General features: G+C 48.0%; 1 protein-coding gene across 2 annotated transcripts; it reads right to left on the minus strand.

Annotated features, from left to right (window-relative positions):
- Positions 1-4594: 4594 nt before the first annotated feature.
- Positions 4595-10509, minus strand: LOC104872874 (cytochrome P450 11B1, mitochondrial). Of its 2 annotated transcripts, XM_010639237.1 has the most exons (9): positions 10268-10509; positions 9704-9859; positions 7591-7790; positions 7294-7497; positions 6889-7043; positions 6067-6233; positions 5610-5688; positions 5333-5521; positions 4595-4967 (listed from the first exon to the last, which is right to left on the minus strand). In XM_010639237.1, the coding sequence occupies exons 1-9, from the start codon at positions 10507-10509 to the stop codon at positions 4854-4856; spliced, it is 1506 nt and encodes a 501-aa protein (XP_010637539.1). In that variant the 3' UTR covers positions 4595-4853. The 2 variants fall into 2 exon arrangements, with proteins under 2 accessions (XP_010637539.1, XP_010637540.1); XM_010639238.1 differs by lacking the exon at positions 5333-5521.
- Between the last annotated feature and the right edge of the window lie 940 nt (positions 10510-11449).

Raw genomic sequence — 11449 nt, forward strand, 5'->3', positions numbered from 1 at the left:
AGTTTCACTTAGTTCATTGGAAAGAAAGTGTTGTGCTATTATCAGTTCCTTCTTTGTAAGAGAGAATCTTTTTTGTCTATGATTTATGCTCTAAGTAACTTTTTTTTTTCCCCAGAACCAGGAATTGAGCTCAGGACCTTGTGCTTGCCAAGCTGGCATGGTGCCACTGAACTACCCCCCCAGCCCCTCTAATTATTTTAAAGGTAATGATACACAGTGGATTAATTATTACTATTCTTATTATTTTGTTATAAATTTTTTTTATTTTTATAAAAAATTTCTAGTAATTTCCTTTTGATTTTGTCAATGACCCATTGTTTCTTCAAAACTGTTTTATTCTATCGCCATGTATTTGTATAATTTCTAAAGTTTCTTGTTCAGCTGATTTCTAGTTTTATTCCATATATAGTCAGATTCTACACCAGATATAAGTTCAATGGTTTTGACTTAGTAAGTTCAATAGTTTTGTTTTTTTGGTAACCTAACAATCCTATGTTCCAGGAAAAAATTCAGATGCTGCTAAGAAAATGCATTTGGCAGTTGTTGTGTGAAATATTCCATAACTATCCAATACAGCTGTGCAATCTATAGTACATTCCTTACATCTCTTTTCTGTTGACATACATTTGCAATACATAACAAACGTGAAGCCTCATGCACTCAACAGTAAGGCATTTGGAAGTGACTGGATCATGGATGTGTGATACTAGATGTGTTAGTTACTTTTCTCTCATTGCTGAGGCAAAATACCCAACAGCTGAAGTTGAAGGGGAACAGGTTTATTTACCACACAGTTTGTAGAGGTTTCATTCCATAATTGGCTGGCTCCAAGGCAGGGTGGCACATGACAGAAGGGTATCACAGAAGAAACAGTCCATGGTGCCCACACTGTAGCAAAAGCATCAAGAGAACCTTAACAGCATATTTCTGCCCATTTTATTTTATCTAGACTACTGGGACAGGGTGGTTCCAAACCAATTCGTGTACTGGTTTCCTAATCACAGGCCCTTAACCCCAGCATCACACATGCTAGATTCAACCATCTCTGGAAAAGCCACCTATGACCACATGACATGACTGGGATTAGTACTCTCACAGGATATTTATAGCAGGGTGTGACATTAGGCAGTGATGTCTGGTGGGAAGACTTAATTTCTTGTTGCTGGGACAAAATACCTGACACCCAAAAATTAAAGGAGGAAAGTGTTTTTGGTTTTGGGGTGGTTGTTTTTTGTCTGTTTGTTTGTTTGTTTGTTTGCAGTACCAGGGATCACACTCAGGACCTTGTGCTTGTGAGGCAGGTGTGGCACCACTGAGCTACATCCCCGGCCCAGGAAAATGTTATTTTAGTTCTGCATCCTTCCCCTCTCCCTGGCCACTTGTGACCTTGGGGGCCATGCTTACCTTGAAGAAGGCCCCTCTAAGATGGCAATTCCTACAGAGCAAGTGACTGGACAGTGAGCCCGCTTTGCATATACACACCAGCCAGTGCTGAGTCCAGCCCGACCCCCTCCATGGGACTCTCATCCTCTGGGCCAGTCTCCCCAGACCTAGCTACTGCAGAGGGAAGGACCAGAAAACCAGGGATCATCCCTATGTCCAGAGCCTGTTTTGATGGACTCAGATCAGCTTGTCCAAAGGCTGCTTACCCTGGCCTGCTGCCTCTCACATAACCCACAAGACAGGTTCTTTCCCATGTTCCCTTCGTGCACCCTGCCCCCTGACAATCTGGTGGCCCGGGCCCTTCACTGCCGAGGACCAAACTGTGCCAGTACAGTGGGCCCTGAGCCTATAGCTTCTCTCCATCTTCATTGAAATCCTGAATTGAAATTGCTTTTGAAACTATGGTTGTAAGGAGTGAAACCTTCATTTAAAACAATGGGAGCCATGGGTGTAGGTTTTGAGGGGTGTGGTCCTTAGGCAGACATGGTACGCTGCTAGACTGCTCTCTGCTTCCTAATTGCTTCAAACAGACAGGTACCCCCATGAGCACTGTCCTTGAATTGAGACACTTTGGAACAACTCTGACATGAGCTCATTGGAGGCTGGGAAGGTCTTACTACCTGTAGGCACCTTCTGGGCTTCATGTGACTCATGATTGCAGCACTAGCAGGGTTGGTTGGGGACTCTTATGCTAAGTTCAGAACTCAAAGGCTGAGTCTTCCTGAATCCTGGTCTGGGTTGTGCTGTTTTGCCTGGATCAGGGATGATGATGATCCTGGGCAGCACTTTTCAATTTGTTCAGTTTACAAATGGCTTCTGTAAAGAGAGTGGGTATTACTTTTCCTCAAGTGCTACTGAAATGCCTGTCGGATGACTATCAACCCTGGCCAGAGGTGAGCACAGGAAGCTGCTCTTTTCCCTGCAAGACAGCATGCACTGTGGAGTTAAGGAGAGAGTCTTTTGTTGGCCAGCCACATACAGTCTCTCTGAGTCCCCAGTCTTAGGGACCATGGCTCCACCAGCCCCCACAGTGCTGCTCTTTAATTGAGCTCTTGGTTCATCATTTATCTTCCTGCTGTCTCAATTTGTCTCTACTCCAGTCCTATCCTGGGAGACCAGAGGTTCAGTGTTCAATTAAAAAAAAAAAAAAAAAAAAAAAAAAAAGGTGCTGGAAAGGAAGGTTTGGTTCAGCAACGCTCACATCCAAGGAGCTAAAGTTGTGGTCCCGTTGGTCACACCATGAGCCAGAGACCATGTGCCCTCACAAGGTGCTTTTCCACATATGCAGGGTCCCACTCAGAGCTCAGTCTGAAGCAGGGATGGAGCCCACTGTTGCTCTCCTAGTTGCCTCCCGGGTCCTTGGAAGTAGACTGGGACTCCATAGAAAGGGAGACCACTGCTTGCAAGAGGTAACAGGAACACTGAAGGTGAACCAGAGCAACACATGAAGAGAAACAACTAACTGGGGATTGAAAGAAGTAGGGAAAGGGGAATAAAATCACCTGCCTAGAAATACAAGGACTTGAGGCTTGTAGTTTTTGTGTTTCTTTTTTTCTTTTCTCTTCATACTGGGGAGATGCTGCACTCAGGGGAGGCAGGTCACTGCATTGTCCCATTTCCTCTTGCTGCCAGAAATAGAAACCAGAACCTGCACTCTTAGGCAGCTAAAAGCTGAAAACAAGAGAGCAGAAGAAGGGAGAAAGAGAAAGACACTGAGAGTTAGGAAAAGAGTAAAATAAAAGACTAAATACACAACAAGTAAACAAGGATAAATTAATTAGGTGTATTTTTAATTGCACATATGTTTACATGCTTTGTCTATTTTACATCTTAGTATATAAGTTAGTGTTTCATAGCTATGATAAAAATGCTTGAGATGATCAACTTTTAGGGCACAAAGTTCTCTTTTAGCTCAGTTTTAGAGGTTTCAGTCTGTGGTCATTTTGGATCCTGACCAAGCAGAAGGTCATGAAAAACAGCACTTGGTGAAGCAAGGATGCCTGAAAGCCAGTGCAGAGTGAAAAAGTGGTCAGGGTCCCAGAATCACCATAAAGGGCATGCCTCCAATGATCTAACTTCTTCCATTAGGATCCACCTCCTAAAGGTTCACCCATCTCCCAAAGATACTATATGACCCAGCCTTTAGCATGTGGACATTTGGAGGAAGCTAAAAATCCAATCCTTGGCAGTTTCACAATCTAATTAACACATCTCATGTACATTAAACAAATTAAAGTCATATAATTTGACATAATTGAAAATCCACACTTGTATACCAAATTTCTGTAACAAATTTTATATGGAAGTAGTGTATAGGGCCAGGAATGTAGCTCAGTGGCACCATAACTGTCCGGCAAGTAGAAGGTCCTGAGTTCCATCCCTAGTACTGCCAAAAAAAAAAAAAAAAAGTAATGTATATACCACACAAATGCATCTGTTATATTGGATTGAGGTCTACCCCAGTCATTTCATCTCAAATTAAATCACTTGATAAAGGGCCTATGGCTAAATATAGTCACATCCTAATGACATTTGGGGTCCAACACCTTTGTAAGTTGATTTTAAGGGACCTAATTCATTCCATACATGCATCTTAATAAAATTATTGCTCTCTTGCCAAAATATATTCCCTATACACTTCTGAGCCTCCAGAGAAATTTGCAACAGGTTAACACATTCTGTTTTATGCTAATTATTCAGGGAGATAATTGCTTTTTCCAAGAAATATATGCCTCATGTCACTTAATGCTTCATCTCCAAAAAGACACAACTCACCCGGCAATAACCTCTCGTGTCACCATGGCCAGGTCTCTATCATGACCTCCTGCTTGAATCTCTGACCATCATAACACCCTAACCCCTTGCTTATATGCAGTCCTCACTCTATTCTCAATTACTTTCCTAATTTTTGAGTTCACATACACCAACGCCATAGCTCAGGTGATGTGTCACATAAATGGAAAAAATAAGTATGACCAATACGGAGAATATGATTTAGGCCAGGGATTTAGTTCAGTGGCAAGTGCAAGGTCCTGAGTTTGATCATAAGTACCAAAAAAAAAAGTCTGATCTGAGTTCCCATGGATGGCCACAAGAGAATGCTGGAAACAGTGCTCAGGAGAGAGACAGTGTTCAAGCACAGATAGTTTGCAGGAGATTGAGCTGGGTGGGGCTGGAGAGGGGACAAAACCAAAAAGGACCACCATGATCCTCCTGAGCGCTGCTCTGGCCTTGCTGCACAGTGTACTGAGCCCACATCCACAGGGCTTTGCCGGAACTGTTTGAGCAGGGGGCCCTCCACCAGCAGTGTGGCCAGGGAGCAGTGTTGTTGCAGGAGAAAAGGGGCGGGGGCTAGGATCATGGAGACAGTGGATGGTGGTGTTCCTGGGATCTTTGGTGGGGAGGTATGACTAGGTGACAGGCCGGAAAGTGAGGGGGGGGATGTTGACAGGCATCAAAACGAAGCGGTAGGCCAACTTCACATCCTCTTGGACTGGTGTCTCCAGGTGAAAGGATTTCAGAATCTAGGATAGAAGTGAGGACTGTATCTGGGCTGCTCAGCAGGCCCAGCATCCTGACTAGGCTGCTGCAGAAACTAAGTGCATCCACCAGACTGTGGGGAAGGAGGAGCCTATGTCCCCATGCAGACCCACCCATTCTGCCAAGAACCTACTCTACAGAGGGCCCCACCTCACCGAGATCAAGCCCCACTCTGCCACAGCACACACAGGCTCTGCCCTACTGTGCAAGGCCCCACCTTACTCTGCAAGGCCCCTCCCACCCATGCCATGCCAAACCTCTGCCAAGGCCTGCCCCATTCCCCAGACTCACCCTGGACACCCTGGCCAGTGTCCCACCCCATCCCAAGACCCTACCCCTGCTCTCTCACATGATGCAGAAACAGCAGCATCTCCACTTCTGCCAGACGCCGCCCCAGACACTGGCGCACCCCAAAGCCAAAAGCCAGGTGATGGAAAGTCTGCCTGCTGTCCAGCCAGCGTTGGGGGTTATAGCGCTCTGGACTCAGGAACACCTCGGGGTTTCGGCCCATTGAGTACAGATAAAAATGGACCAAGGTCTGTAGACAGGTGCAGAAGGGGCTGTCAAGTGCCTGAGGGGAAACTTGCAAATGGCTTCAGCAGGGGGAACCATGGGGACTCACTCACCCCAGCTGGGATGTGGTAGTTCTGAAGCACCAAGTCTGAGCTCAGGATTCTCTCCACAAACAGACCAACAGGGTACAGCCTGGAGATGCAAGACCAGAAGAGGTGTCTCAGCTATGACAGGCCTCTTCCAATCCCCTCTGCCGCCTTCTCACACAGGATCCCCAGAAGGGAAGTCAGCCTTCATCCTGACAGTCGGCTTTCATGCCCCTGCTCAGCTCAGCCAGACCTCCCTCCACATGGGCAGTGCAGGCCAAGAAGGGCATGGAGGATGGCCACGGGCCTTTGAAATGAGACCCCAGAGCAAGAGGGCTGCACCCCAAACATGAGATACAGAAGAGGAGCTGAGGTGTCACTGGTTGCCAGGAAAACCTCCTCATATCTCCACCCATCTGTGTCTCTGTCCTCAAGCCGCCTAAGCAGAGGGGAAATGGACTGGTAGGGTCGAGCTGGCACCTACCTCAGGGACTCTTTGAGGGCTGCTCGCAGCAGGGGCAATTCTGTGATAGCCCTCTGAGGATCCTGAGAAATGCTGGGCTCAGCAGCCAGACTTTCCTGGCGCAGGGCCTGCTGCACAGTGGGGTTCCTGGCCAACTCAAAGAGCGTCATCATCAAGGGGAAGGCTGTCTGCAGAAGCCAGAGGAGAAGGCTCAGACTCCACATTCCCATTCCCCTCTGCCCAGGACAACCCTGCACCCTAGACTTTAGGACTCTAAAGCCCAGTTGGACCCATGCCTTGATTCCTCAGAGAAAGGCTTCTACTTCCCAGCCCAGTCTTCACCCACATCCTGCATGAGACCTCAGCATTTAACCCTCAGCATTACTCAGTGGGGAGCCCACACTCATCAGCTTCCAATGGCTCTTCTCGCCTCTCTGTCCAAAGACCTCAATGTATCAACCTGAACCATACCTACCCCACCCACTTGGGGAGACACCAAACATTTCTCCCTCCTGGGTCATTTTTGGTGCCACAGAATGCATCTCCCTCTGCTCATCTGAGATGAGAGCCTCAGTATCTCCAAAGTGCTTCTTTCCATGACAGGAGCCACCAAAATGGCCTCCTAAGGTCTCCCTGATGCCCTAGGACTTCCGTGCACGTTCTACCCACTGCAGCATGGTCAGAGGAGACCACTCTGAACTCATACTCCCGTGGCTGGCTTCCTCTAGCCTTGGCATGAAGGCCCAGGCATGGGATCCATGGCCCTGGATGCCTATGCACAGGAGGTCCCACTGGGACTCATGGTGGGTTTCACTCATAGTGATGGGGAGGTGTTGGCCTGACCGTGTCCACACTCCCTGCTGTGAGCTCAACACTGTTGGCCTTGATGGCATTTACTGGCAAGTTCCCCTGAAATAGCAGATCTGCCATGATGCCGCTGTAGTACTGAGGGCAACTACAAACAAGTTTCTGATAAGTCTTCTGGATCCAATTGTCAGCTGAAAGAAAAAGAAGAGAGTGTCAGACCCCAGACTGAGAGCACCACTCACTTCCTTGTCCTCTTCCTCCCCACCTGCCCATATCTCCAAATCTCTCTGCTTCCACCGTATCTCCAGGCTGGGCCAGCTCATTCTCCTGCCAAATCCCTGCCAAGACCATAGGATGCCATTCCCCTGTTATATGGACTCTTTGTAGCTGAGGAGGGGTGATGCATGGGCAAGTAGGTGACTCTCCTGCTCCGGGCCTCACCATAGTCAGAGATGTAGTCCCAAGCCTCAAAGTGCTCTTTCCACACCCTGCTGCTGATCCAGCGAGATAGATGCCTGGGCAGGTACATGAGCTGCCCAGTGGATTTCAGCATGACCTCCAGGGCATGGATGAAATTCAGGCTGTCAGAGCTAGGGTTATGTCCAAAGAGGCCCAACCTCTCTCCAAAAAGTGCAAAGTTGCTGGCTGTAGAGAGAATGGCATCACTGACTAAATACAGTCCTGACCTCAAGGCACCATCCCAGCCCTCTGGATGCCTCCACATGCCCGGGAACCCACCTTCTATGGTATAGTAAAAAATGCTGGGCTGGATGTCCTCAGTCAGGATTCCCTGGGCATTCTGTAGCACCTTCTTCTTCAGGGCCTCTGAGAAGTCTCTTGCCACTATGTCCACCATGGGGAGGAACTTTTGCACTGCCTTTGGGGACAGCACATTGGGGTTCAGCCACAGTCGGTTAGCGCGCCATTCGGGCCCATTCCTGCAGGGTAGAGAGTAACTGGAGTCAGCCCTAGCCCCATCCTCCTGGTTCCCGGAAGGAACTGGGTGTCACTGGGAGATGAATACACCCATGGAGGCAGGCTGCTGCAGGTCTTTGTCTCAGAATCACCTTCATGTGCTGGAACCATGGCCACTGAAATCTAAATGGGAATGAGACACGAGATTCTACTTCAAAATTGTATGAGAACTGGCTGCTGTCATTCCTGTGAATTTGCTAGCCCCATTCTCCCTACACAAATGCCTCATGCCAACCCTGCCCTGGTAGGGAGGCTTTATCTCAGACAGGAAGTTGATCATCTGTCAAACTTTGTCCAAGTGGCCCACATCATGCCCCAAAGGGAAGGGTATCTGATCTCCCGTCTCCTTGTTCTTCCCTATGGAGAATGCTGCCTCCAAATCAGTAGTATGTTCCTGTCTTCAAGAATGTCCTCATTGTGTGTAGGGCAGGGTCAAAAATCTCAGCTCTCAAAAGCTCTTAAAACTTCAAAAGTTCTCACAGTAGGGTCAGGGATTTAGCTCAGTGGCATTATACCTGCCTTGCAAGCTCAAGGTCCTGAGTTCAATTCCTAGAAAATAAAAAATGGTTCTCAACGTATCCACAAGCAACTAACCTGAGAACATGAGGGCCTGGCAGAGGTTCTCCAGGCAATGATGGGCAGGAGTTTGTACTCTGAGCCACACTCATACAAGCACACCTGCCTGATTGTATGGCTGATGCCTATAACTGCACACAATGACCACACCCACCAGTACATAGACACATCTGTGTCCATGTAGAACATGTTTACACATGTTCTATTTACACATATGCACACAGCAAACATTTATGAAAACACACAATACTCATACAAATGCAAATATGAAGTATGTATAGATTCAGATGCAAGACATACACACACACACACACACACACACACACACTGATTCCTTTACATTCATATGCCCACCCTTCTCTCTCATTTGACCTTTGATTTCCATCCCTGCCAGATGATCTCATATTAAGGCTGCACTCAGGAGATCTATTTTCTTTTTTTCTTCTTCTTCTTCTTTTTGGTTTTTTGAGACTGACCTGGAACTCACTACATAGCCCAGGCTGGTCTCGAAATCACAGTGATCCTCCTGCCTCAGCCTCCCAAGTACTGGGATTACAGGCATGCGCCACCATGCCCAACCAAGAGATCTATTTTCTTAAAGCCTGCTGTCCCAAGAGAATTCATTTCCTGACAGAGTGGTGTGACAGCCTGACTTCTCTCTCCTGCTCCCTAATGACAACCTTTTTCCAGGCATGGCCCAAATAGCCACTTTCTTCCTGCTTACCTGTCCAAGTGCCCCATCTTTCCACAGGAAGGATCTGGGTCCCAGTGCCAATAGGACCACTTAGAGCTTTCCTTTTGAGCACAAAGAAATATTTGCCTCCTGTATCCCCAACACCCCTATCTCCAGGATTCTTTCCTACAGAGTAAACGGTGCCTTATCTCTAGGAGTTAAGGGTACCTTATAGGAGGAGGGCTGCAGCCAAGTAGATAACTGGCTCTGGAGAATGTTGGCTGTGGCCCTGGGCCAGTGCCTCCCCTTGTCAGGGCCATTTCTCTGAGCCGCAGGAAGGGGAGCCACCGACCTGCAGGAGAAAATATCACCAAGTCTGTGAGGAGTGGGTGCCAACCTCATGGTGGTTTTGGTGGCCCTCCTCTCCCCAGGAAGATGCATTTCTCTACCACTTATTGCTTGCTCTTCCACCCCCAGGATATCCACAGGATGGCACCCATCTTTCCTTGGCAGTAACCCTGTCTCCACCCACCCCTACTGGGCCCAAGGTATATGTGCCTTTCCTGCCTCTTCTGTCTGTCTAGGCTGCCAATCCCACCTCCCTCTTCATCCCCACTGGCTCCTCACAGCAAGAATACTCCAGGCTTCTGCCCCCGGTGCTCTTTGTAGGCCATCCAGGGCTCCAGGTGCATGCGGCAGGGATACAGGCTCTCTGCTTGGTACAGCCGCTCAGCATCCTCTGGCAGCATCACAGAGACTATCTGTGTCCTTCCAACATCATACCTGGGAGACAATGCACAACAGTCTGTTGGATCACATCCTGTCTTTCCTGTGGGCCTTCTGCACAGCCTGAGTGCATGCAGACTGAGTCTTGTCAAGCTTCTTTTCCCTGGATTTGCTTTTGCTCCTTCAGGAAGCCCCTTCTGCTATTCCCTGACCCTCACCCACTTCAGTACTTCTGCATGCTATCCTCTGCAGTGAGCCCTGCTTTGCTCTGTTTCATGAAGACCTATGGCTTCTAGACCAAAGACTCTGGCCAGCAGCCCACATGCTCCTATATTGCCTTCCTGAGGGCAGAGAATCCCCTAGGGCTATGGTAGCACTATGTGCCTGCCAAGAGCTTGGCAAGGGCCTGGCCTCTGGCACTTCAGGAAGCTATGGTTATCCTCAGGAAGGAGCTACGGAGGTTACCTAAAAATGGGCCCCAGCTCCTGGAAGGTTCGATGCATCTCCAGGTGAATGTCCTCAATGCCTTGCTCCTTCCAAATCTGTAGCACCCTCAACCACTTGTTGCCCTGACATTGGGGTATGGCTTCAAAGGGCAGCACCGTGGCCTTGGGGGGCATAACTGCTCTGGTGCCCAGTGTCCTGGCCCCTCTCAGGCACAGCCAGGGCCCTGCCAGCCACATGTCTGCCTTCACCCTGAATGCCATTCCCACACTCCCTCCAACCTGGTGCAGCCAGAGTTTTATAGTTCTTCTGGAGGCCTGCGCTGGCTACTGATCACGTCATGGAAGGAATTGTCCCTGGACCTTGCTGAGATATCCTGGTCACGATTGTGGGCAGTCCCATCTCTGCAAGACTGCTGGTGGGCAGGACGTGAGGGCAGCAGCAGAGTCTTTGTGGGGGGCAGGGAGCCAAAGAGGCTAGGGGCCGTGCAGAGGCTTCTCCCTCTTCCCTATGTGTGGAGGAGCAAGATGGATCCAGCCTCCATCTTTCAAATAGATTAAAGGAGACCTTGAATTCTTTTTATAGACTTTATGATTTTTTTACAAATGCTTTTAATAAAAATAAATCTGAGAACTTCAAATGTATTGAAGCATAATAATTCTCCTTTGAAGGGCTTAAATTATCTAATTATAAAACAAAAGGAAACTTTAGCTCTAGCTGCTTGAAGAAACAGGAATATTTATGGCACCCAGATGAAATCTATTGTCCTATAATGGCTGTTGAGTCTCATTTATTTTTGTTCTTCTTTTATTTTTTTCAGGGGCCAGGTGACCCAGCGCTGTACACTCTGCTCTGATAAGTCTTCATTTCAGCCCAGCACTCTGAACTTCCAGTTCCCCTCCTTCACATATCTCACAGGGCTTCTAGAATTCTAAATTCTAGCTGGTAATCCTTTCACACAAATTTCCAACTTCAGGGAGAGGACTGAATTACTGAGTCTTAATTCACTCATTCTTTCACTCATTCTTTCACTAATTTAACAAGTAATTGATCGTGTGTCACCGGATTGGGAATGTCTCTGGGAAAAAGACATGAGAGCTCTGTTACTTGGCATGTAGCCCCGTGAACCCATGTAAAGAAGTTTGAGTTGCAACTACAATATTCAACAACAGTATTTCTTGGCACTATGAGAGCCTACAGCAG

Source organism: Fukomys damarensis, unplaced genomic scaffold, assembly GCF_012274545.1.
Source record: "Fukomys damarensis isolate Sample0158 unplaced genomic scaffold, DMR_v1.0_HiC HiC_scaffold_5, whole genome shotgun sequence".
Classification (NCBI taxonomy): domain Eukaryota; kingdom Metazoa; phylum Chordata; class Mammalia; order Rodentia; family Bathyergidae; genus Fukomys; species Fukomys damarensis.